General features: G+C 43.1%; 2 protein-coding genes and 1 long non-coding RNA gene across 3 annotated transcripts; 1 reads left to right on the top strand and 2 right to left on the bottom strand.

Annotated features, from left to right (window-relative positions):
- Positions 5,815-9,400, top strand: LOC8056847 (probable receptor-like serine/threonine-protein kinase At4g34500). Its single transcript, XM_002468169.2, has 5 exons — positions 5,815-6,595; positions 8,046-8,150; positions 8,271-8,393; positions 8,504-9,014; positions 9,151-9,400. The coding sequence occupies exons 1-5, from the start codon at positions 5,982-5,984 to the stop codon at positions 9,259-9,261; spliced, it is 1,464 nt and encodes a 487-aa protein (XP_002468214.1). The 5' UTR covers positions 5,815-5,981; the 3' UTR covers positions 9,262-9,400.
- LOC110431767 lies at positions 13,275-15,939 on the bottom strand. The gene is made up of 2 exons (XR_002449199.1): positions 15,536-15,939; positions 13,275-15,451 (listed from the first exon to the last, which is right to left on the bottom strand). It is a non-coding gene; the product is annotated as an uncharacterized LOC110431767 (long non-coding RNA).
- Positions 19,203-25,226, bottom strand: LOC8056846 (cytochrome P450 90B2). Its single transcript, XM_002465557.2, has 8 exons — positions 24,584-25,226; positions 24,104-24,431; positions 23,799-23,951; positions 21,807-22,058; positions 21,569-21,661; positions 20,807-20,885; positions 20,584-20,690; positions 19,203-19,687 (listed from the first exon to the last, which is right to left on the bottom strand). Exons 1-8 carry the CDS (start codon positions 24,838-24,840, stop codon positions 19,439-19,441), a joined length of 1,518 nt encoding a protein of 505 aa, XP_002465602.1. The 5' UTR covers positions 24,841-25,226; the 3' UTR covers positions 19,203-19,438.

Here is a 27,357-nt window from a genome sequence, read left to right as displayed (position 1 = left end):
TGGCATGTGAAACAATAATTTTCATTAACAAATGAAACATCTGGAACAAATAATCTGTAAGAGCATCTCCAAAAGACTCTTTATATCTTTTCTAATTTTTAGGAATAGAGAATTTAGTGAAAAAATATCCTCCAACAGCCTTTTTTAATGGAATATCTAAATATACCTCCTCTATGCCGGATTTCTCTCCAGCTAAAGATGAAAATAATAACGACTCTCAAGACTTCTTAAGATATAGAGAAGTTGTTGAAGTGTACAGAAATATAGAAAACAATTTTTTACTCAATGACTCACCAAATAATGACCTAAAAATAGATTTTAGGAAAGCTTCTGGAGATGCTCTAATATAATCCTGGAACAATATAATCATGAATTTAGAACAACTTTTGTTAATGAGTATATCACTTTATTTTTTTGGACTTTGTACTCAGATCCCTGATTTGATTGGCATTCCTGGGAGCTGAGCACAATAACAACTCCAGCGAGACCATCTCCCTGTTCAGCTGCTCTTCTGTTGCGGGTAGCAAACTAGCCATCATATATAATAGTAGAAATGGAATGGAGCATCAATCAATCGAATAAAAAAAAGAAATGAATTTAGCCTGTACCGTCTTGACATTCTCTGGCCCTTCCGAGTCCATTGAAATACTACTCCTAACGTAGCACCAGCAAAGACAGGGACAAAGCAGAAATTAAGGAAGAAATGGCAGGTTCTGTGCCTTGTCATTTAATCAGAAACAGACGTCAAGAATTCAGAAACGTCAGGTATCTAGAGACCTCCAGGATCTAGCAACGACTGCTGTTACTACTACTAGACTAGACGCCGAGGCGAGTACGAAGTCAAGGCTTAAGCCAAGCCACCTAACGGCGAAAGCGTGGTTTCCCTAATACCGTTGCCGGAATGCAATCGTGGTCTCCCCGACGCGCTTTGATGCTCGCAATCAAAACACAGGGCTTGGAGCCAGCCAGGCATCTGCATCTGCGAGGCTGACCTCCCAACAGCAACAACATCGCCTGGCCTGGATCCCAGGCTTTTCTGCAACCGCCGATCGATCTAGTACTACTACTAGTAGTATATGTGATATGTGATTGGCGAGAGATAACGACGACGGTGCCCTCACGTAGCTTTCGGTCCGGTGATTAAGGAAGCAGCAGGATTAGATGCGTGGGCGTTTAAATTCCTCGATAGTTTTCTGCCTTTATTATGATTGCAAGCACTGTATGGAGTCTGTACATTTGGTTGCGTTCTTGGTTTTGCATTTGGTTACGTTCTTGGTTTTGCATTGGGTTGTTTGCTGCAGAAATCTCAATACACCATGCGTAGTATATGGTCTCATTCTAGTGATTTTTGCGTTGCGTCTGAGGTTTCCATCTCTCTCTCTCTCTCTCTCTCTCTCTCTCTCTCTCTCTCTCTCTCTCTCTCTCTCTCTCTCTCTCTCTCTCTCTCTCTCTCTCTCTCTCCCTCGCTCGCTCGCTGGGAGCAGATCGACAAAGACAAGGGCCTCTCTCTGATCACCAAGCAAAGCATGCAGTGGCTCAACTCTGCTCTTGGTGGATGCACAATCAGGAGACAAGTGCAGGGATTCATCAGGTACTGTACTTCCTGGGACAGGGATGGTTGAAGAACTGACAAAGATGCCAAGAATCTCTGTACCGCGTACGCTTTACTTGAAGCTTCAGTAGTAGTAAACATGCATTACCAAAGCAACTGTCCCGTGTCCGAAGCAGTGAAGTGTCTGAGCTCTTGGTGTTGCTCTGCAGTGTTTGGTGCGCACCTGCATGCGCCTACTCCGACTACGCAAGACGAGAACTGTTAATCTAATTGTCCAACAGGCTAGCGCATTAGCTTCGGTATCATCATGATCGCCCCAAACGGACGGCGCGACTAATTGCGAGGCCGCGGAAAGAGAAACCCGAAAGGCCCAGTGAACAGTCACGGCTGAGCAAAAGGCGTTTAGCAACAGTGCAACACCACTGCCGGATCGAGCTACCTCCAAGCCCGGCCATTAATCCCCAGCCCCCAGCCGCCGCATGCATCGGGCGGGGCCGACCGATCGACACCTGTAGGCATCGTGCGCATGACGCCGGCGTAGGTGTCCCTCCGGCCACCGGCGGCCGCCATTGTTGCTACTGTACATCTTTGGTTAGGTTGACATAATAATGAACGTACGACGTCTCGTTTTTCTTTCTCACCCCTTTTGTCAAGCTCACGAACCACGTACACAGCTAAATACCTTTGACGCTATTAGTGGTGGCGCCAAGTTTGGCGCTATGATGAATGACGTCAAGCAATGTTAGCTGGCGTCAAGTCTTAGGTCTAAATTCTAAAATCAAACTTTCAGAGACATAATTGTGAGAATGTTTCAAAAAAATTTCTAAGGCCTTGTTTAGTTCCGAAAAACAATTTTTTGGTTTTTGGTACTGTAGCACTTTTGTTTTTATTTGACAAATATTGTCTAATCATAAACTAACTAGATTTAAAATATCCATCTCGCGATTTACAGGTAAATTTCATTTATATTTAGATTCGATGTGACGGGAAACTTAAAAGTTTTTGGTCTGTGTGAACTAAACAAGCCCTAAGAAAACGATTGCTGCACGCAGTTCGTTGTCACCTGTTCAGGCTGCTCTAGGACTAGCCGATATATGCTCACTGATCGTGAGCACTGTGTCTGTTGCGTATTCCCAGCCTTGTTTAGGCCTTGTTTAGTTCCTAAATGAAAAGTTTTCGGTCACTGTAGCACTTTCGTTTGTTTGTGGTAAATATTATCTAATTATGGACTAACTAGAATCAAAAGATTCGTCTCGTGATTTACAGGCAAACTGTGTAATTAGTTTTTGTTTTCATCTATATTTAATGCTTCATACATGTGTCACAAGATTCGATGTGACGGAGAATCTTGAAAACTTTTTAGTTTTTGGGGTGATCTAACCAAGGCCTTAGTTTGCAAAATTTTTGGTTTTTGGCTACTGTAGTATTTTTGTTTTTATTTGATAAACATTGTCTAATTATGGAGTAACTAGGTTCAAAAGATTTATCTCACAAATTACAGTGTGCAATTAGTTTTTATTTTCATTTATATTTAATGCTCTATGTATGCGATCAAAGATTTTGAAAACTAAACAAGGCCTCAGGTAATCACAAAGAGATGGTTGTTGATACGTGCACGGACGGTCAATAATCTATAGGGGGTGGGGATCGATATATCGTCCATGGAGTCGTACGTACTCCTATATATGTACGCATCCATGTAATAACCAATCAGATGATGGCGGCGTCGGTGACCGTTCATTCGTGGGCGCGGCCCTGATGAATGATGATGTGAGTCTCGTGATCCTTTTTAATTGCGTGTTCACATCCCCGTTTCTCCGCCTTGCATGCATCTATCGGCACACAGATTCCACCACGAGCGTCTATTTTTCGTGCCAAACGACACGTACTCCCATTTCCAAACGGAGTACCGTGTTTTGAACAGTGAGCGATGCCACGTTTCCCATTTCGCTCGATATGATGATGATGATTAAAAGCCGTAGTCATCGCACAAGTACTCTAGTGATCATTCATATTGGCAGTGGATCGAGCCAGCTGGCAGGGCAACCCGGCCGGAGACATGCGCGCACAAACAACGTTGTGACTGTTATGACATGATCGCCCATTTCCTTTTAGGAAAAATGATCTGATTACGAGCAACAGTAATTAATGGTACTAATTCGATTTGATTATATACTAGTACTAGTATATAGTATAGACTAAAAGTCTGAACGGGAGGATGAGGAACTGGGAAGCATGGGCGCACGCCCCTCCCGAACTCTTTTGCACGCTTGGTTTCCAAGCCAATCAACCGGCGCGGCGGGCAGGACACAGCAGACGGGCAGAGGCACGGGCCGGGCGTGTATTTTACAATACCAGAGCTGCTGCGTGGCCTCGTCGCTTTCCCGGCAACCTTAACCTGCCTCACAGAACCTGAACGTTGCAGCCTCTTGTTAATCCAAAAGGACAATCCAAGGTTGCCTTTACTCGTCTGTCGCTGTCTAGCTAGGCCTCGTGGTGTTTCTGTGAGCGTTGCCGGTGCAGGATCTCCGATCGATGTGGGTTTAGGTTAAAACATAGAGGAGTACAGTACTCTTATTCATCTCTGTTAATTAGGGGACCCATGAAAAAGGAGACCGTGATACAGGAGGGAGATTAAATGAGCGAATTTGACCTGGCAATGGAGGAATCGATCGCGTAATTTGTGCGAGGACCAGGAATGTCCTCGGACGATGAAGATGATCCAGCCACAGTCGGTAACATAAACTGAGCCGTTTGTTCCTGCCGTATAGTCATATAAAGGTAGGCGTATCTATATAGACTATATACGGCAGGCTGAAGCGAAACTGCTGGCTGAAACGTATACTGCGCTTCTCTGTACATCATCATTTGGAGTACATCCTACCAGCGGTCGTGTGTATATATATATATATATATATATATATATATATATATATATATATATATATATATATATATATATATATATATATATATATACTGTTATAAGTACACACGTGACGGGCATCATCGTATCAGTACACATTCTTCGTAAGCAGCCTGTGTTGTGGTGCTACGACGTAGAAGCAGCAAGGACACGCAACGTAACGGACTCCCGGCGATCGATCGAGCGCACCAGAAGCCAACGGGGCGCTACAGAGCCTTCACGGGCCCTCTCCATACCTCGCCGGCCGCTCACGGGACAGCTTCCGGCCAACGACCGCTAGCTCCACGTATAGGCAGCCGCAGGCACCGGAACAAAAACTACACGCCTCCCGTGGAACGGCAATACGCCCGCGCGGCCGCGCGCCACCCGTACGCCTGGCCTACCGCCGGTCCATACCGCCATCATTTGCCGTCACAGATCAAACCCGTCCGGCCGTGCCTTTTCTGTTTAGGTGTCAATTAGTACGCGTATATCGCATGCATGCGTTACACCGTCGTACAGTCCTGTTTTATAGGAGTAGTTGCGCTGCTGTTTAAACGTCGCTTATAGCTAATTAGTACTGTAGCATACTAGGCCCTGCATGAATGACAGAGTGCTAAACTATTGTTGAACTGTGACTCGTATATGCGAAACTGTCCTGTTCATTCGTCCCAATTAGGATATCCGAATGATTATAAGCTTATAAATACTCTCATTTTTTTAGGCCGAAATAGCTGAAAAAATGGTGAGGAAAAATGAAAGAGGAGTTCAGATGGGCATGCTTGATGCTACAGCTAAATTTTCGTTGCCTAAATTTAGCTGCTAGGCATCCTACAACTTAGCTAAAATTTAGCTGGATTTAGCTATTTCAACTTCCAGTTAAAATTTAGTTAAATCTATTAGCTAGAACATCTAAATACTTTAGCTAAAGTTTCACCGAGAAATTATTAGCTATCTAAAATTTTACTTTAAAATTTTAACTAGTTATATAAACTTTTAGTTGGGTGCATCCAAATATGGCCTTGTTTAGTTCACCCAAAAAAGCAAAAAGTTTTTAAGATTCCCCGTCACATTGAATCTTGTGGCACATGCATGAAGCATTAAATATAGACGAAAGTAAAAACTAATTACACAGTTTAGCTGGAAATCGCGAGACGAATCTTTTGATTCTAGTTAGTCCATAATTAAATAATATTTGTCACAAACAAACGAAAATGCTACAGTACCGAAATCCGAAATCTTTTCGGAAGTAAACAAGGCCTATGCCTAAAATTGATGCGCCGGGCCCACGCAACAACGAGTCCACCAAGTTTTTTTTTGTTTTTTGATTGAGGAGTCCACCAACGTTCACAACGACGAAAATCGCCCAGCGCCATAAAACAGAGCGGCTGCCGCCCGCGACACGCTCCGCCTCCGCCTCCCTCCACTCCCTCGCCACGCCACCACCACCCCTGCTCCTGCTCTGCTGCGCCTAACGGGTCGGAGGCGGGGACGGCCCCACCGCCCCCGAGCTCCCAACCGCCAATGGACGCCGCCGGGCCGCCATCGGCCGCCGGCGCAGCCCCGGCCGACGGCGGCTCCAACTCCAAGACCACCCTCTTCGGCATGCCGGTTCTCGTCGCGGTGGGCGCCGCCGCCGCACTCGTCGCCCTGCTCGTCCTCTCCGCGGTGGCCGCTGCCGTCTTCTTCGCGCGCAGGCGGGGCGCCAGGCCGCCCTCGCTGTCGCGCGTCGAGCACGCGCCGTCCTCCGCCTCCGCCTCCGGCTCCTCCCGCGCGGCGTCGTCCGCGCGCAAGGAGAAGGTCGTCGGCGCGGACCAGGGCGCCGGCGGGGCGGGTGCCACCGCCACCGCCACCTCCTCTGGCGTGGCCAGCTCCTCCGCGGCCGCGAGCTCGCTCGAGTCGCCGGTGAAGAGGAAGGCGGAGGCGGTCAGGGCCGTCGTCGGCGGCGGCGGGGCACCCGCGGCGGGGGTGGAGATGGAGATGGGGTGGGGGAGGTGGTACGACCTCACGGAGCTGGAGGTCGCCACGGGCGGGTTCTGCCCGGAGAACGTGGTCGGGGAGGGAGGCTATGGCACGGTGTACCGCGGCATCCTTGCCGGCGGCGAGGTCGTCGCGGTCAAGGACTTGTTGGATCACAAGTGAGTGTCCTGATCTTCGCTGTTCCTTTTCCTTTGTACTGCTGGTATCTTTCTTTTCTATCCCAGAAGCAGATCATGGTAAAAGCATCGAACTCAGGCGTCCACTTTCAGATTAAAAAATCCCTCATTACTTGAGTATCTAACTAATTACTAAATCGACGTGTGTAAATTAAATTAACCTTCCTAGTACATGGTACAATTATGTTCCCTCGTTCTTGTCTTTCTGGTGTAAATGCCTTAATGGGTACAGTAGAGGATCGTAGTGCTACTCCTTGGGCCTAAGATTTTGACAAGAGGTAGTACAGATATGTTTGATGCTTTCCTAATGCATTTCTTGGTCATTGGTCACATTACCCCAGTGGTGGTTGTAGCTTTGCTGTTGATGTGGCTTGACGATAGTCTTTTACTATCATGGTCATATAAAAAAGCTTGTAAAACATGTTTTTATTAGCTTAAAAGCAATACTTCTGACTTTTGTTACCAATGTGAGTTTTCAGTTCTAGACAGGTGAATTGCATTACATCAATTGACTGCTCAACAACTAACCATTCGTGGTAGCAGCATTTTTTTTCCCGGATTCGAAAAGCACTCTTTAAATTTTGTGCATGCTTAGTTTTTCAAAACCAAGGAGAAAAGGTTTAATAACTGGAGAATTCTTTTCTTCTTTGCCACCCTAAAAAAACAAAAACAAAAAGGTTTGATCTTTGATGTCTTTATTAATACTTTAAAGTTAGTAGTGGGGTTCACAACTATCTTCACAAATCACTGAAGGACACAATTTAGCTGGAGAGAAAATCATAGCCGTAGCGGGCGTGTCCACACCTTTGATCCTCACTGTGCTGTATGGCACGATTGTCACATAATTGATCTCGATGATCCTGTGAATCCATGGATATAATGTAGTATATGTTGTATGCATACCCACAATGTCCATATACTAAAGTCAATGATTTACAAAAAAAAACATATATGTTTTGTTTTTCCAAGGCTACGTATGATTATGATATGAGTAGGTGGGTCTTTTTGTGCTTTTGTGTGATGGCCCGTATGTGTCCATCTACTTGTTGGTTGAACTTCGTCGGTAGTCATATGGGCCACCGATTAAATCCTTTCTTTCAAGAAAGGATAAAGCAGGGGAAAGGCAAAGCGACGACCAAACTTTTCCTTTTCATTCAGCTTCGTAGGCATATATATCCAACTAAAAATATGCAGTGCAATGAGCTTTGAAGCAGTGTTAGCTTTCAAGGGAATCAAATGCATGCACGTGGTTTCCTGATAGATTGCCATAGAAGCAACAGTTATTGCTGTTTCTTACCTCAACCATACCATGCTACGACATTTAGGGTAAATCTCGAGAGATAAAATGGACAGCAGATAGAAGTTTATGTTCTGATGACGATAGCGTTACTAGTCGGCATGCTTGTTGATTGAGATGATGATTTGTTTTTAGGGGTCAGGCCGAGAAGGAATTCAAGGTGGAGGTTGAAGCCATCGGCAAAGTGAGGCACAAGCACCTTGTCGGTCTCATCGGGTACTGCGCGGAAGGCCCTAAACGGTGAGCACCCACACTTGTGAATTTCACCTGAATAACTGTCGGCCACTGAACTAACAAATGCTTGCTGATAGTCTGATTGATCGATACTCACTGCCAATGCTATAAATTTGCTTTTCACAGGATGCTCCTTTACGAGTTCGTCGAAAACGGCAACTTAGAGCAGTGGCTGCACGGCGACGTCGGGCCTGTCAGCCCCTTGACGTGGGAGATACGGATGAAGATCGCCGTCGGAACGGCCAAAGGGTATGTTCATGTTCTTCTGCTGACAGGGTACTTCATAATCTTCGATTGTTATTAATCTTTAGTGTCAATAGGGAAATAAATCCACTGGTAATTTTGCTCATGTGTGGCAGCGTAGCGTACTTGCACGAAGGCCTGGAACCGAAGGTGGTGCACCGGGACATCAAGTCGAGCAACATCCTGCTGGACAAGAAATGGAACCCCAAGGTGTCGGACTTCGGCATGGCCAAGGTGCTGGGGTCCGGGTCCAGCTACGTGACGACCCGGGTGATGGGCACATTCGGGTACGTGGCCCCCGAGTACGCGTCGACTGGGATGCTGAACGAGAGCAGCGACATCTACAGCTTCGGCGTGCTGCTGATGGAGCTCATCTCCGGGCGCAGCCCCGTGGACTACAACCGCCCCGCCGGCGAGGTGAACCTGGTGGAGTGGTTCAGGGGCATGGTGGGCAGCCGCCGCGTCGAGGACCTTGTGGACCCGCGCATCGCCGCGCCGCCGCCGCCACGGGTGCTCAACCGGGTGCTCCTCGTCTGCCTCCGCTGCATCGACGCCGACGCGCACAAGCGGCCCAAGATGGGGCAGATCGTGCACATGCTCGAGGGCGACGAGTTCCCCTTCCGCATGGTATTGCTTTCCTCTGTTCTGTTCGCTCGCCGGTGTCGCTGGCTACCAGTAGTGAGCTTGCGCATGGCATTGGTGGTGGTATTGACTGTCTGACACACGCCCGCCCGTTCTTGGATTTGCTTTTTGCTCGATGCAGGAGCACCGCTCGCCGCGGGCCTCTCACCGGACGTCGACGGGCTCGAGGCCGTCGCTTCTGTCGGAGAACGTCAGTGCCGCCGACGACTCGGACAAGTCGATGTGGAGATGAAGGATCCGAGCTGCAACTGCAAGCAAACCCTGCACGAACGCACCGGGCGCGGCGTGCGAGGAGCTGGAGCTGGTGGTGGTGGACTGACTTTTTGTAAATTTTTGTTGTCGATTCACGGCGGGATGAGCGTTCTAATTTGCTATGCTGCTCGTTTGGTTTGATGGTGTTTACCGTAATGTATGACTTGGCACAGCCGCAGAGACCTTTTTTTTTGTTGTTCATTATTACCAAGCTTCCGGATTTGGGCACCCCGCGAAGCTTTCTTCGCCCGGCCCGCTTCCTTCGCCACTTGCTCGGATTTGCTTTCGGGACGACGGCAGATCCCGGTGAAGACACCAATGGTGGAACGACAGTGATTTAGGGGCGAAAGGAAAGACGGGAGGTGTATTGTTTGGTTCAGAGGTCTCGTTCAGTAGCGACAGCTATGACATTATACACTAAGGCCTTGTTTTAGTTCACCCGAAAACCAAAAAGTTTTCAAGATTCTTCATCACATTGAATCTTTCGACACATGCATGAAGCATTAAATATAGATAAAAATAAAATTTAATGACACAGTTCTAAATCACGAGACGAATCTTTTGATCTTAGTTAGTCCATAATTGGACAATATTTGCCACAAACAAACGAAAGTGCTACAGTAGCGAAGTTCAAAATCTTTTCGCATCTAAACAAGGTCTGATATACACTATATCTACACTATGCACTAAGATATACACTATATCTAGAGAGATACATTATATCAAAATAAATAGTAAAATAATATATTTATAAAAGCTAAAATATCTTTTAATTTGGAACAGAGGGATTAGCTCCTTACTGTCTAGCGAAATACACATGCAGATAGAATAGTGGATGAGGTACAAAAGGACTGCAAAGTCTAAGATGGAGGTTGAATTAGACAGCTTAAAAACATTTATCAAAATCTACACAAGTGTCTATCTAAATACGTTCTATGCTTTTGCTATGTATTACTATCGCTAACACAAAAGAGTTATGTACCCAATAAAAAGTTTCTAGAGACTTGTCCAAGCTTTGACAATCAACATTGGTGTGTCAATTCTTTGGCAAACCAACTCACGACTAAAAATTTTAGCTTACCTCAATTTTGGTTGGGCAAGAATTGAAAGCCAACCAAGTAAGCCCGTAAATTAGTAAGATAACAGAAACTCTCATGTCCAATTTTTCTCGAGGTATCGAGAAGCTTGCAAGAGTTAAGGCATGATCAAGTACCCCCTGTTTGTCCATGGACCTTCCATACAAGTAACCGGATCTCCATGCGGTTTTCTACTGGTCTACTACACGTCATGTTCACTATAGAGTTTCCTGCTAAAATGTTGTGAGCCTCGTTGTCTATTAGTATAATTTAGACGCATACTTCACATCTTGCTCTCCATAAGTACAACATAGACTCCTACTTCACATCTCGCTCTCAAAATATAAAAGATAATTTTACATCAGAAATCATAGACTATTCTAAAATCGCTCTAACTACTTTTATCTCTGGTATATTTACATTAAAAATCTTGTCTAACTACTTATGCTTCTTTGTGTCCTTCCACCCTTAGATTGAAAGGACCTCTCCATTGATGAATATGCATGTGAAAACAAACACCTCCATGTCCTCCATGTCTTTTCACCTTCGTGGGGTTTGGATCGAGGGGCTAAAGTTTAATCCATGTCACATCAAATATCATGTACTATTTAGTAAAACTAGATACGAGTTAATTATAAAACTTATTATAGTTGTGGCTAATTCAAAAAACAAATATATTAAGCCTAATTAATCTATCATTAACACATGTTTAATATAGCACCACATTATCAAATTATGTCCTAATTAGATTTAATGGATTTGTCTCGCAAATTAGTCGCAATCAATGTAATTAGTTTTGTAACGTCTATATCAAATACTCTAAATTAGTGTCAAATATCTGAGGATTAAACTTTAGCAGTCAAAACCAAACAGGAAAGGACCTCTCCACATTGATTGATAGATACACGCGGGTAAAAAAACCTCCAGATTGGCTGATGCATACACACTTGTATATTTCCATGTATTGCAAAGAAGAAGAAGAAGAAGAAGAAGAAGAAGAAGAAGAAGAAGAAGAAGAAGAAGAAGAGATGGAAGTTGCTAAAAAAATCAAGATTGAAGGTGAGTTTTGGAAATTTGAGAGCTCTATGTTATTAATCAGGAAGAGACACTAGGTCCTACCTTGGAGTGCATAAATTACCCTTTAGGTCCTGTTAAACAAAGTATTTTTAGAGTTTTATAAAAATATCAAGATTTTATAAAATACTTTAATTTTAGAGTATCATGGAGTGTTTGCTGTAACAAACTTTATAATTTTAAATACCACGATATTGCTAAAACGAGTCTTTTAGAGTTTTAAAAACTTCACTCTAGACCTTATTTTTTCTAAACCACACTAAAACTACAATTTCTTTATCATCCAAACAAGACCTTAATCATATTTTTATATGTACGCTGTCCATTCTAAATTGTAAGTTATTTTAATAATTTTGAAGAGTCAAAGTATCTCAAATTTAACTAAAATTATAAAAAAATTACAAAATTTTATAGCATTAAATAGATATACTATAAAAATATAATTAGTAAAGAACCTAATGTTACTCAGTTGATATTATAAATATTATTATTTTATGGTCAAACTTAAGATGTTTTGACCCTCCAAGATTCTTGTCGAGTCTGTTCAAACTTAAGATGTTTTTTAACTTTCCAAAATTCTTGTCGAGCCTGTTTGCTAATCTGAAAAACTATAGCTAAAAATAATGTTTGCTATTCTATCGTGAGAGAAAAATATTATTGACTACGTCTTATAAGATAAGCAAACATCTTGAATGAAGGAAGTACTAAAAACGTAATGAACACTAACAAACAAATTTTGTTTCAGGAACCATTGGCTTCAAAATTTTAAAGCAGATAGCAGAACTTCCAACATCTACTGAACTCCATAAATAATAGCATCACAAAATTTTAAAAGCAGCAGGATATAATTGTGTATAACCTGCAGCAAAAAGATAGCAATTTTGAACTTATACATACATAACTTGAACCAAGTTAGATTTAGATAATAAAAAATAAGAATATACACTTAGAATCACAATAATATCAATATTTATTACAATTATCTTAAAATCAATCCAAGTTCCAGATGAATCAAAATATATACCCTAAGTCTCCCGGAAAGAAGGATTTTGAAAAAAAAAATACAACTATTTACAGCAGCTATTTCAAATTAGTTTTATGGAACTTACATCTTTATAATTTAAACCTGTTGTATCACAAAAATACGGACTACAGGATCTTGGTGGAATCGAACCACCTTCCGTCCGGAACTGTAATGAACAGTCCACAGAGGACCTCACCGTGTTGAGATAAGATCCACAGTTAGGAGACACACTTAACACTGATCAAAATCTAAAACCATTTTCATTTTTTGATTTTTAAGACAATTATGCTATGTCAGATACAAAATTAAATGACACTACTTTCTACGCGCCTTGATGGTATTAATATGCTTGCAATCAGTAGTATTCGGAGTGTTTAGTAAGAATTGAGTAACATCATATATACCTTCGTACAGCAACCAAAGTTTCTGTTCAATGTGGTGATGGCTCCAGAAAATTTGCAAACCATGGCTTCAACCTCAGAATTAATTAACAATGCGAAAAGAACAATACATAAACAGTACAACCTATCGGAGAACCATCACAGAGCCGAAGCCAGATTCATCAGTAGCCGCTCGCCACAGCCAAACTCCAGATCGGAGGAACCAGAGCCAAACTACAGATCGAAAGGTAACCGTCGGATTCATTAGGTCACCACTCACCAGAGCTCTAGATCAGAGGTACCAGAGCCAAACTCCAGGTCGGAAGGTAACTACCAGTATCAGTATAGTCAAATCTCAACATTCAGAACACATATTAATTTGAAAAATGGAGAGTATAAGTCTAATCTGAAGAATATTCTCACCTATATACATGAAAGATTGGCAAAAAAAAAGAACCTTCGGGTCAAATAGTTGAATTGAGCAAACAACCAATAAAACAAGATGCAATTTTCAAATATTAAAACGAGATGCTATTTTCGAATATTAAGTCCAGAAGCTCAAACTAGAGCAAAGCATCATATCCTGGAAAATAGAGAAAACAACAGATCCATTTGCAGCGTATTTAGCAGAATAATTTCTTATTCCAAGTCTCATCCCTTCTGCCTCTGCACAGCTGCGCTACTACACCAGCCGCTGCTAGGTCTCTTCAGGGTATGAAGAGGTAGGAGTGGTTGCTGCTGCAGCAGCAGCAATCGATTCCGAGCAAGCTATATCAAAGATTCATGTCACACATGCAAAAATGGAGAGAATCCATTCTGTCATAAGGGATCCATTTGGTACCGCTACTTGGGGCTATTCTACCTTCTGACCAATCAAATTGGCTCACTTGCACGAAACCTAGCTTCATTTCATCAAATGGCTTTCACCAATACTTGAAACCTAGCTTCAGCTCAGAAGATCTATAATAGGCATACTGAAATGAACATTATCATGCAAGTTCAGTAAACTCTTAATCAGAGTTGATCTAAGTGTGCTTGAGCAGATCAGTTCTCAATGTCCAGTGACCAAGAAAGAAAGCTTGGAAGACCATAGCAATTTCATACCGACAATGTATACCGAGCAGTAGATCTTCACACAGCATATAAATACTCCACCACCTCCATGGAGACACTGCAGTTGATCTTCATAGACATCATATACAAACTCTCCATCGTTACCATGTAGGCACAGCAGTTGATCTTCATAGACGTCATATACAAACACCATCACCCTCAAGATGGGCTGGGGATCTTCATATGGTACAGCACATCTTCATGAAGCTTTTATCGGACGACAATAAATCATAGTACAAGCTAATTACAAATAAAATGACTGCAACCAGGCATCTCGAGTACATTAAACAGGTACACAGCTAATCTTTTCTATCTATAGGTACAATATATAACTCGACATTACCAAGAAACAAAGAACAATCTTTCATGATGCCTTGAGACCCGTTCTTAAATGACAATGAAAGAATAATAGTAGCAGACAAGTCCACATGGACAGCCACATTACATTAGACAATTTAACTAGCGAATAATTTTGCCGTAGGACAATAGACAATTCAACTAGCGAATAGTTCAGCCGTAGGACAATAGACTAATCAATTAGCAAATAGTTATCTGTTTGGATCACGATTTTATAATATTGTGTGAAACTGGAATTGCCCAAATTTTCAGACATCAGAGTTAAATAAACTAACCAGATAATGAATACTTCATCACTAATTTCATTTATACTTGATCTCTACATTTCAGATGCTATCCCCAAAATTATGCAGTTAAATGTCTATCGTCGTCGAAATGGTCAAATGGTCCATAGGCTGACACCTCCCGCATTTGTTAGTGCTGTGTTAGTGCTTTATGGCGTCATGGGAGACAAGCGTTGGATGAGTGAAAAGTATGGACGGAGCAGTGTAGGTGTGTAAAGTTAGACGATTGGTGACGCTTTCTGTAACTTTGGGCAGGTGTACATACATGGATTTAAATAAATTTGTGCGTTCTAAATTGCAACGTAAATTGAAAATTTAGAATTTAGATCCAGTTGTACCTTGTGTGTTGCGCTGTAGCTCCGTTCAATTTGCAGCACGCCGTGATGATGATGCGTAAGACGAGAAGCCAACAACATGAAGCAGGGCACAGGGACACAAAGGTTGGGAGAACCCAGGGATGAAAAACAACTCCCTGTGCGATCTCCCACCCAGCACACGAAACCACATCTTTATTATGGTGGCCTGCCATGCGAGCGCACCCATCATGGCAAAGGCCTTCAGATGTCACATCTCACTTTTTTTCACATTTTTTTCTCTCCTCTGCATCTTTTCCCCCCTCTCGACACACGCAACTCTGTAGTTACATGTGTTTACCTTACCTTGCCTTCAGTTAGGCACTGATAGCTCCGACCAACATCTCTCAGATCTAATAATTATCGAAATTTCATCGAATAATTATCAATACAAAGAGATCATCGACAGGCTCGGTGCAGAAGATAGATCCAGCAAACGGGCCACGCTTCGACGCCTTCCAGTCGTCCATCGGGATCCAGATCTCGCCGGAAACGGGAACGTCCCAGCTCTGGAGGTCGGCAGATAGCAATTCGACGGATCAGGCATCAACAGCAACAAATTGAAGCACCAGTTTCCTCGGTGAAAGACTAACCAACATCAGATCCAACGCGCCAATCACGCAGATCAGGATCCTCCGAGCACGCAAACCGTGCGGCCTCGTCTCGCTTCAAGCCGATTCGCCATCTCATCATTCGAACCAACTAGCTCGTAACCTGCACATCATCATCAAAAAAAAAAAACGTTTCCAACAAACAAATAACAGAGCCAGATTCACCGTTGCTCGATCGAAACAAGCATGCAATCCAGAAACCACAAGGCTAGGCATGGAGAAAGGAATAATAAGTAAGTTCAGGCTCAGATCTAGACGAGAAGGGGATTTCATCAGGCAAAGGGGGAACGCGGCGACTTTTCTTCTAGACCAGGGCAAGGGAGAACGAGGGGAGGGTAGGCAAACAAGGCTAGGGTTAGCGGGTGCAGGAGGGTTAGCAGAGGAATCCAATGTATTTATTGTCCGGTTAGCGGAATCCGACGGTGGCGATGAGACGGTTCGAGTCGGACGGTCAGGATGCCGAGCGCGTGTCGGAAGACGATTGGTGGTGCCGCGTCAATTGCGTGGGCTGGCCGCAAGTTGTGGGGAATTAGCGTCACTGCGCGCGTCATTGTTTTTGCAGGATCTCTTGCGGATGAGAACAGTGGTGATATGCTTGTGGCCACTGTGGTCGACGATCTTCATTGGTTGGTTCGTAGTGATTGACCTTTTTCTAGCGGGCTTGCTTGTTCAGGGCCTTGTTTAATTTCTAAAAAAATTGCAAAAAAATCAGATTTCAGGTCACATCGAATCTTGCATGCAAAGAACACTAAATATAGAGAAAAATAATAAATAATTACACAATTTACCTATAATTTATAAAATTAATCTTTTGTGCCTAATTAGAGCAACTCCAACAGTTTGCTAAAAGTAATTGGCATCCTAGGATTTTTGCCAGAACCACAAAAAATATCCTCCAACAAGTTGGCAAAACTATTTGGCAATTTTGTGAGCTTGGCAAAATTTTCCCTTCACTTGGCAAATATGTCAAGTCCTCCATCGCTTGGCATCATGTGTATCCCAATTCGCTAACTAGTTTTGCCAACTTGTTGGAGGCTCAATTTTGTGATTTTGACAAAAATCCTAGGATGTCAAGTTCTTTTGCCAAGCCCAAATATCAAACTATTGGAGAAGACCTTTTTTCACTTGACATTTGGTTTTGAAACTTGACAAAACTATAGATTTGCTAAGTTAGTTTTAGTAAACTGTTGGAGTTGCTCTTAGTTTATGACTGAATAATATTTGTCAAATACAAACGAAAATACTACCGTGTTTATTTTGTAAATTTTTTAAACCAAACAAGGCCTAGGTAACCTCTCAGTCATTGGGTGCAGTACTCCACCCTAAACTATAAAATCAGATTTATTTTTATTTTTTTTACTTCTTAAAACCGATCAAATAATCTCCGGAAATGGTTTTAGATGGTGGTTTTGCTACAATAACGATGATTTTATCTTTGTCTTTTTTCGCAAAAAATTTAAAAAATTATAGCACTAAAAAATCTAATTTTATTATACTTCATATTGTAGAATTACATCAGCAATAATATGGTATGCTTTAGTACAAAATTTTTGATATAGCTTTAGATCTATGTTTTTTAATTAATTAGAATAATTCATAGATCCAAAGCTGTAACAAACGAAAATATATTAAAACATATCATATTATATATTCACTACATAGATCTACTCATATGAAGTTTAACAAAATTAGATTTTATATTTTATGATTTTCCTATAATTTATTATGGTTTTCAAACAATCAGCAGAAATAAATAAAAATAGAAAATACAAAACCAGCATCATCGTAGCAAAACTACTATCCAAAACCGGGTTTTGAAAGTTCAAGGGACAGAAAATCTTGTTTCATAGTTTAGGATAAAAATACTCCACCTTAAGTAGTTGAATGAGTTATATAGACTTTTCTCCATTTTAAATTTAAAAGAGGTTATTAGGCTTGTTGCCGGTGCAACCTCACACTGCGCCATTTGGTCTTGGAAAAAGTCTATTTTTCTCCTTTTTGTGAAATTCTATTTTTTCTCTAAACTTCAAAACCGAGCAAACCAGCTCTCTTAACTGTTGAAATTGTGTGTTTTACTTCCCAGGCGTGTTTGTCCTTTTTATTATTATTTTGGCTAAATCTTTTAAAAAATATAATAAATCATAAAAAATCATAAAATAGAAAATTCATTTTTATTGGACCTCACAAGATCTAGACAATAAACATATAATATGTATGCTTTAGTATATTTTTTTAGATTTTGATCTATTATTTTCTATAATTAATTAGAATAATTCATAAGTACAGTTTCTAGAGTCCAATTGTGGTAATTTTTTATTGCGGTCTAATTTTTTTGTGCTCATTTGATCATGTATAACTTTGTTATATAATTATTTAGGGTTTATGCATGTTAAAATTTAATAAATAATAATTAAGTTATACATTATCCAATGAGTATAAAACTTTTACTACAGTTCTAACAATAACTAGGCCACCATAAAAGTTTTCCACAAATAGACCATAGAAGATACAAGTTATGAATTATTCTAATTAATTATAGAAAAGAATGAATCAAAATCTATAATAAAAATTTATACTGAAGTATACTATATTATATGTTCATTATGTAGATCTACTCATGTGGAGTCCAACAAAATTAGATTTTTCTATTTTATTATTTTTTGGTGATTTGTTATGATTTTCAAAGATTCTTCCGAAATAAATAAAAAGAAAAAGACAAATCCATCTTTAAACCGTTTATAACCGGGCTAGAGATGTAAAGCGCATTTTTTCAAAAATCTAGAAAATAGTTTGCCTGATTTTAGAGTTTATAAAGTGAAAAAACGAACTTTCGTAAAAATTTAAGAGAAAATGTGGATTTTTTTTTCTTTTGGCTTCCAATAACGGGCCATTGCTCCATTAAGAGCCCATCGCTTTGCCCGTGGGCTATGGCCGTGGCCCGTGGTCGAGCTGTCCAGTGTGATTTAATGTTTGCGGCCCTCCGTGGGTTTGTAGAAGTGTAGAACGCCCCGTTACTGTTAAGGGCGTATGTTCTCATGTATTTTTTTTAATATAAACTAGAAGAATTTTCCATGTGTTGTCACGAATATGAAGAAAGAATATAAATAAGTTAGAGTATTAATCATTAAGAATCGAGGATGTATATGTATGATGTCGGTAATATAGTAATATATGTTAATAAATGATGTGGTTTGCTAATGTGAATAGCTTGAATAAAAACATAATGACATATATTAGTTCGATGTGTTAATGGATGCTAATATAGATACTTTGTATGACAAAAAAAAGTTAGTGAGGTTTATATAAGAGATATAGATAGATTATGCACAAAAGCATGTGCTTAGCAGCTTATTAGGAACAGGAACATAACTCACATTTTAGGAACAGAAACATAACTTATGTTTATATGCCTATATTCTATGTTTTAGGAATGTTTATGTTCCAGAAATATGAATGCTTTTGTTGTCACATTATAAAATGATAACCTAAGTTTTCGTTCACGTTCCGGAAACGAGGACGGAAGATGGCTGCTATGAGCATATATCCGTAATGCGACCATTGGAATGTGCGTCTAATGTTATGAGAGCAATTATCCTTAAGACAAAAAAAAGGAACATATGTTCAAAAAAAAAAAAGAACATGTTGGACATCCACTAGTCTATATCTCTATTATTACTTGCCATGGGCCATGGGCCGGCCTTATTACAACCCTACTGAGTACACATTTTACCTACCCAAACACTTTTTGGACCAGCATCCTCTTTGCTCTCTGTCTATACATCCTTCTATCTTGTTTCATCAGTATATTATATATCACAATCTACATTACACCAGCCACCCCCAAAATGCAACGAAAATTTGTACTGCCTCCGTACCCGTACACCGCTACATTGTGCTCTCGGTCAAAACGCTGCGATGCCCTTGGTCGTCGGCGATCCGCTGGACCCTGATCGGCAGGCCCTTGGGGAAGTCGACGAAGGGGTAGACGAAGGCCTGGTCCGCCTCCGCCAGCTCCCACCGGAAGTTGAGCACCAGGTGGTGCAGGAAGATGGCGATCTCCAGCTTGGCCAGCTCCGACCCGGCGCACAGCCGCGGCCCGCCGCCGTACGGCATGAAACTGCTCGGCGCGTTGCTCTGCAACAACAGCGCAGCAACAGCAAGATTAAACACACACGCGAGGACAGTCCATGATGAGGAGAGAAATCGAAAAAGAGCTCCTTGGAGATCATCGTCATCGGTGGAATTAAAGGAGATGGATCGTTGCTGCCACGACCACGATCGCCACTGACATTTTCCCACAGCGACGCCGGCCGATCGTCGTCTGAATCTACTAGGGGCCTACGTGCGCGTCGCGTCCGAGAATTGACGCGGGATTATATTTCCCTTCCCATCAACGGTTTGCGACGGATATGATAAGAAAAAGACGCGTTGGCGACGGGTGGAATCGATGGATCCCGAGCAGAGCACTCGCACTCGCATTCGTACTGCCTGGATTCCAAGCACCCAAACCCAACGTGGCGTTCGTTTTCAGTTTGGACCATGCTCTTGGAATCCGTCCCTCATTCGGCATGAAACCCAGCCGCGCCCCCCGGCCTCCCGTCGAAGGAAGGCCGGCCGCAGCTGGCAAATGGGGACGTCTCTTTCGATCTGACCACGCGAGATCGATCGAGCACACGTGTGCGCGCCGAACATTCCCTTTCACGTCAGCTCCATGCCATGCCGCCCCTCTCGCCAATAATCGAGGGCTAAGCGGCATAGCTGTCGTGCTTTGCTTTGGCCAGATACTCTTCACTCTTGAGAGTAGGCATGGCACATGCATCTCATGCCGCTCCTTTCTCAGATTCTAGCGAGCAAGACGTGACTGTTAGAGTCGGATTCGCTCGACTACATGGAGATGTATGGAGCCCGAGACTGCACTCTGAAGCTCAGATATTTTCTTCTCCATCGATGATCAACGTTCATCGACATCGACTGTCAGTACTATTCAAACTATGTTCATGCTGAATGTACTCTGCAGAATTGACACTGACCTTCCATCTCCAAGGGTTGAACCGGTTGGGGTCCTCGTACAACGACGAATCCAGATGCACTGCCGCTAAAACCGGCAGGATTTTCCACCCCCGTGGTATGTCGTACCCTTCATTTTGACCACAAACATGCAAGCAGAGAAATGTTCAGTATCATGTCATTTCTGCATGTGGGTGATCGAATTCAGAATTGCGAGCTTAGTTTTTTTTTTTAGATTAAAGGTACCATTGTAGTGCACATCTCGGATGACCTTCCGGTGCAGGAACCTGACCACGTTGCCAAGCCGCAATGTCTCGTTTATAACCTGCACAATACAAAAAGAAACTGTTAATTAAAGGTGAAGAAAGAAGAAGAGTGTCCATTTTTCTAAGGTATTCGAGTGCTTCTAGCAGCTGTTCTGACGAGGCATTTGACATCTAATGGTTTGTTTTAAGGCTCGGGACGAGCTTTCAGCATCTTATTTGGAGTTGTGTTTTGTTTAGACCTGAGACCTGACCAAGTGACAATGCTTGACACGGGTTCATGCATGTTTGTCCCGTTTCAACAGCGAGATACGGCACAGATACCTTCCTGTCGTATTACTACACCAGAACAACGCGTACTTCTCAGCGTGTCTGGATTGTTGCGAGATGATAGATGGGGCTGCCAGCACCACTCTAAAATCTTCCAAAACTTAAAAACAAAAATACTTTCTGCTGCTGGGAGATCAGATCAGCTGAGAGAGCAAGCCGACGCCATGCGCTCCAAAAAGCAGCCAGCCAGCCCAATTATTCTGCACACCTTGTTGGGTCTCCGTTGGTTCCAACATGACATTTCGAGAGGAGAAGTTGCTATCCTGTACCACGCAACCAGACGAGAGACGGTTTTGTGCTGGTACGACTTGGACGGGAGCAGCTAGGCCAAGTAGTAGCAAACAGCTAGCGGAGCGTACAGCGATCTCGCACTAGCACTGCTATGGAAGGAACGAACAGAACAAGGGGGGCTTACACATTGCGTGAAAACCATTTCCTTGTAGTCTTCCCAGCTCAATTTGGACGCCCCTCTTTGCCTTTGTCTCCTAGCAATCTCCAGATGCTCTTCCTGCAAGCCATATACATGCCAGTGTAACTTTATATATATGTATAATAACTCCATGATATAGTTTTTGTTTTTGACCAACATGTAGCTTACTGTACAAAGTTTGAAAACGACTAGTGAAAGTAGGTGCGTTGGTTAGAATTTGTACCCGGAGTTCTTGAACAGCCTTAGGGCATCCTTCAAGGAAGAAGATGGCGAGGGCCAGCGCCATTGACGAGGTCTCGTGCCCAGCGAAGAGCAGGCTCAGCAAGAGGTCCAGGATCTGTTCCTTTGACAGATTGGACTGCTTCAGGGCCCATCCAAGAAGATCATCTTCCTCCACACTCGAGTTCTCCTTGCTCATTTTCTCAAGCCTGTCCTCCATCTTCTTCTCTATTACTCCAAGTATGGACGCGCGTGACTATACAAAAAAAGAAAAGAAAAGGGCAATTGTATGATGTGATTTTGAGATCAACGAAGCAAAACCTTTTTAGTGCAAAGTCCTCTAATGTCATGTGTAAGGAAAATATCAGAGACCAGTACTATCTTTGGTGTGTTGCCTAACTGCCTATTGGTCTAGGGCCATGTTTCTCGCTCGTAGCTGTGTCTGTTTTTGAGAAAATTGTGCCCTTTCATTCAGAAGCAAAATGACATGTAACTACCGCCAAATATGGATAGAGGGGGTTCAGTACCATTTTCTCTTCTCTCTTGTTCATCCATCAAATCTAATAATTAATATAAAACAGAATCGAGAGAAAGTTGTATTTGGTTTTTCAGGTATGGATCGGAGGATGCATGGGAAGGAATGATTGGCTTCAGCTAACAAAAAACAGCCTTTGCTATTTCATTGGCTGCTAATTAATATAAGTGCATGCAAATTATGAAGTTGCTAATTAATCACCAGCTTATTAACAATGTCAAGTAGTGTTGGTCAGCAGTTGAATCATGATAAATGATGGGGTTCTCCCAACACATAATCATGTTAAGTTATGGAGACTTGATCATTGGTTCTCTCATCAATAGTCTACAAACTCCCTAAAAAAAGAAGTTAAAACTCCCCACATGGAATTGTATGATGCAAAGATCCTGTGAATAAAGCAGAGCATGCATGCCGCGGCTGGGAGCAATCACTAAAGTTCATTTGAGGGTGACCTCACAGGGACTGAAAAGTGGGCAACATTTTTATGGGGCCATGAGTGATGTGGGGAGAAAGTATACATGGTATATATAGCTAGGGAAAATAAAGAAAACATGATGCAAATTAAGCAGGCCTTTGATCTACTAATTAAACCTAGCTGTCAACTATTAGTTAGGTGGTTGCATGCATAACCTTCGAAAGAACTTCACCCAGGCAGCATGTGGCTATGTGCAAATGCGTGTAGAAATTGAAAAGCTAAACCTGTACTGTGTTTTTTCCCCGTTTTGTGGATGCATAAATCCACTGTACACGAAGAAAAACACATGCTGAGGCGTATGTATATATCCCAGTGCCTGTAGCAGGAAAGAGATGATGTCTGATTGGACCTGACGCAGTAGGACGTGTGCATAACAACACAGCGATCCTTGGACCATCCACAAATCTGAAACAGCTTCTGCTCCTGCCGTGCCATGTAGCATACCAAAGTGACCCGGTCCTCCTGTTCTATATATTGATGCATGGACCATGCCCCTAGCTAAGCTAGGCCCCCTCCTACACACACAAACTACCAAACAAAACTTTAACAACCTATCCCTCTCCTTGCACTAGCTTTCGTATTTTTGTTTTGTGATGAGAGAGTACCAAACAAAACGTTGACAGGCTAGTAGGCCAGGAGCGAGACACACACTATATCTCCCTACTAGTTGCTGTAGCTCTCCGCTCGTGTGCATCATCATATATTCAGATAGATAGATGGGCCGTAGCTAGCGGTTGTTGCGTGTAGCTAGCATCGTCTGATGAAACGTTAGTTGCCGCCTATTTTTGGAATAAGCAAACAAAAATCCGTGTGCCGCTCGCAGACGACTGCTGACTGCAGAGTAGTACGTGCAGAGAGTCCAAGCAAGCAAGTCGATCCATACACGCGCGCACGACGGGGGGGGGGGGGGGGGGGGTCGTGGTCGACTAGAGAGAGAGAGAGAGAGAGACGAAGGAAGGAAGGAAGACGACGACGACGAGACCTACCTTGAGCGCCTTCCAGTAGGCCGTGCCCGGGAAGTTGAGCGGCGCTGACACGACGCCCTTCATGAAGGTGATGTACTCCAGCCGCAGCCGCTCCGTCTCCTCCTCGCCGGGGTCCATGCTCATTATGTTCTTCGCCATCAGGTTAAACGTGAACTGCACTCGATCGATCGATCGTCATCCCCGGCCAGCCGCGCCGGCCGGGGGGGCACCGGTTGTTAGCGCGCGGCGATCCTTTGCAATTGCAATATACTGATGTGGCACGCGCGTACATACCCGTAATTAATTAAGAAAAGCTACTAGCGTACCTTCTTGGCTTGGTGCTGCGCGGAGAAGGTGCCGTCGGAGGGCGGCCAGGAGCGGAGCACCAGCAGGGTGTGGCGCTCCACCTCCGGCAGCAGCACGGCGCGGAGGCGGACGGAGCTGAGGAAGTTGAGCGAGATGGCGCGCATCTCCCGGTGCGCGTCGCCCACCAGCACCAGCATGGACCACTTGCCCAGGATGCCGCCGATGCTGCGCGGGTAGCTGCACTCGAACAGCCGCCCCTCGTTCTGCAGGATGTAGCGGTTCAGCCCCGCGTCCGCCGACACCACCGTCCGCTCCCCGAACAGGCTCGACCGGTATATCTTGCCGTACCTGCATGCAACACGCGTGGCCCATCGCCGCGGCGGCGTTAGCAAGATGCGTGATGCGTGGTGGCTGCATCGTGCATGTCGTGTGTGTGTGCACCGATATATATGCTGATGGAGCTAGCTAGAGACGGCGGCGGCGAATTGAACTGAACGGACCGTGCGACGTGCTGCTCCATGAAGCGGCCGACGGAGGTGGCCGGGTGGGCGCGGAGGTAGCCGAAGGTCTCGCCGACGAAAGGCCATCCGAGGGCGCCCGGGGGCAGGTTCGGCCGCTTCTTCTTCGGCCGGCGCCACTGGTGGTGGGTGGCGTGGCATTTGGCGACGGTGGTGGTGTACAGGGCGAGGAGGGCCAGCAGGATGAAGGGGAGGAAGAAGAGGAGCTCCCTGGTTATGGAGGCCATCATGGCGCCCATGACCTCCCCCCTCACACCCCTCCTACTGATCAGAGCACAGGTCTAGCTTTCTTCAAATTTATTTCCTGCCTAGCCTGCCTCTCTGCCTGATGATCACTCTAGAGACGCCCGCTTCGTTGGTTTTTATGTGTGTGTGGAGAGAGAAAGAGAGAGCGAGAGAGGATGGGTTGGAGAGAGAAAGCAAGAGAGGGAGCGCCTTTAGCTCTGGATTTCTCTCTCCCTCTCTCAGCAAGTGCAAGCTTTGCGCAAAGAAAAAAAAAACTGGTAGGAAGCTAATAAGCGCCCACTTCGCTCCCCTCTGAGCTCTGTGGTGCTCTTATATAAGTTTTTGAGAGGTGGCTGTGGGGCTCTTTAGCCAGAGATTTATTCTTGGTGCGATCATCCGATGTTTAAGTTTCTCAGGAAGGAATATATATGCTTCCCGACTGAAATCAGGGATTTATAGGTTGTGAATGTGTACGTATGATGAACACACGATTTGACTCGTCGACGACAGCCAGCGTCCAACCCCGGTGGTTGCTGCGGGTTGAGAGAATCATGAGTAGCTCGAGCCCATCTAATATATATATTTGTTGGTCAGGTCCAATCGGATTAATCGGGTAACAGCCCATAATCAAGTCTAACGAAAAATACAAGAAAGCTCAACTCATAGCATTTTGAAAGCAGCCTGTTTACTTGGCAAAGCTAAAAGCACTATTTGCTAGTTTGTTATGAGATAAGAATACTTTTGAATGACTGACAGATTCGATAGATAAGTTTTTTTTTATTGAATTGGAGGGGTTTACACCCCTGCAGGAAAGCTTTATTGAAAAATAACTGTTTAAAAGTTACAAGTAACCGGTTGCTCCGCGTAAATTCGATAGATAAGTTCAAACGAACAAGTTTGATAGGGCTATTTCTCAAGGGTTCCTTTCTTTTTCACTAAAAACGGCTTCAAATGGTTTGTTCTACTAAACTGTTTAGTAGGGCTCCTCCGCAGAAGCCCGAGCTAGAGCTGAAGAGAAACCATACTAAATAGAGCCTAAGTTTGTTTGCCCATATTGCTAGAGATGTTTTCATAATCCTATACATATACAGTGTAACTAAACTCCTACACAGGCCAAAAAAAAATTTTCATTTTAGAGTGAGAACGCGGGACACCTTCTTCCACCTGCCGTAACTCTATCAACTTCTATAGAGCATCCTCAGCAGCTTCTTCCGATGCTCTCCTTGTTTTTTTTTGTCTCATCTCCCCTAAAATAAAGGGAGAGTTGGATCACCCTTAAATAAACACTAGAATATTTTCTGAGATGAACAAAACAGATTTTTAAAGGTGGGCAATGTGTCCGCCTCCATCGAAAAGTCTGTGTTAACGCATACTAACAGAGGCGTATAGCTACGCGTAACGCTGAAGAATTCCTATGCAAACTATTATTCAATTTGGGAACCAAGGTCGATATGATTCCGTACTACTTCAATTCAGGTATATACAGAAGAACACACTGTACTGATTAATGAATGACCTATATTATTATATTTATCATTGCATAACCACTTGTACTGTTGCATGGATGGCTGCAAAAGGAATGATACAGAAGGTCAGAACAGTACCTCCAGATCAATCTAATTCCTGCTATATGATAGTGTTCAGTATTCAGGAAAAAGCCAAAGCCCCAAAGGTGGTTGGGCGATACATTTATCGAGGAACGTTTAATATCACAATCTCCTGGCAGAGCTATGGATTTATCAATCTAAATATTATAGATTGTCCGCATCATCTGACATGTAAATAGTTTACGCGGAACTAGATTTTATCAGACCATGTCAGATTAGCCAGATACCATGCATGAACCGGGCCGTAAGAAAAACTGTCTCCAGTCTACACGGTAAAAAAGGAAAAAAAATCTCCATATTTTATTTTTACTGATTTATTTGTACGTAGGAATATAAACTGAATATCGAATTCTTTTTAAATGTCAAGAACCAATTTAATTTTTCCAACTCAAAATACCTTTTTTTATAGACTTGGTACTTGGTATTAGTAGCAAAAGGGCAAGCTAGTTTCCTACGTTGTCGCTGTCCTTATCCCGATTATCTACCTTTAGGACTTGTTTGGATGTAGAAGGATTATCATCAATCCACATGTGTTGAGGTGGATTGGAGTGGAATTTGAACTAAATTCCACCCCAATCCACACCAACACACATGGATTGAAGTGAATCCGACAACATTCAAACAAAGGTCTTATGTAATATTCAAACATGTACTTTTTTTTGCTAGTAGGTCTGTAATTCTGTAGATCTCCTAGGGAGCTTGTCAGAAGCGAGCTGTGTATTAAGCTTTCTACCTTAATATAAAAATATGCAAATATTTGACGTATTTAAGAGAAATACTCTTTTTTTATAGAATACAGTCAAGGTTTCGAATTGAAATGTCGCACTAGAAGAAGAGAATTGAAGTAGTAAACAACACTAAGCTGTGCTCACTAAAAGAGATTCCCGCATCAATGAGATGCTAGCATATAACAGTATAAATGTA

This window comes from Sorghum bicolor, chromosome 1, assembly GCF_000003195.3.
Source record: "Sorghum bicolor cultivar BTx623 chromosome 1, Sorghum_bicolor_NCBIv3, whole genome shotgun sequence".
Classification (NCBI taxonomy): Eukaryota; Viridiplantae; Streptophyta; class Magnoliopsida; order Poales; family Poaceae; genus Sorghum; species Sorghum bicolor.
Note: the sequence above shows the minus strand (reverse complement) of the source record. Positions and strands in the feature narration are given on the sequence as shown.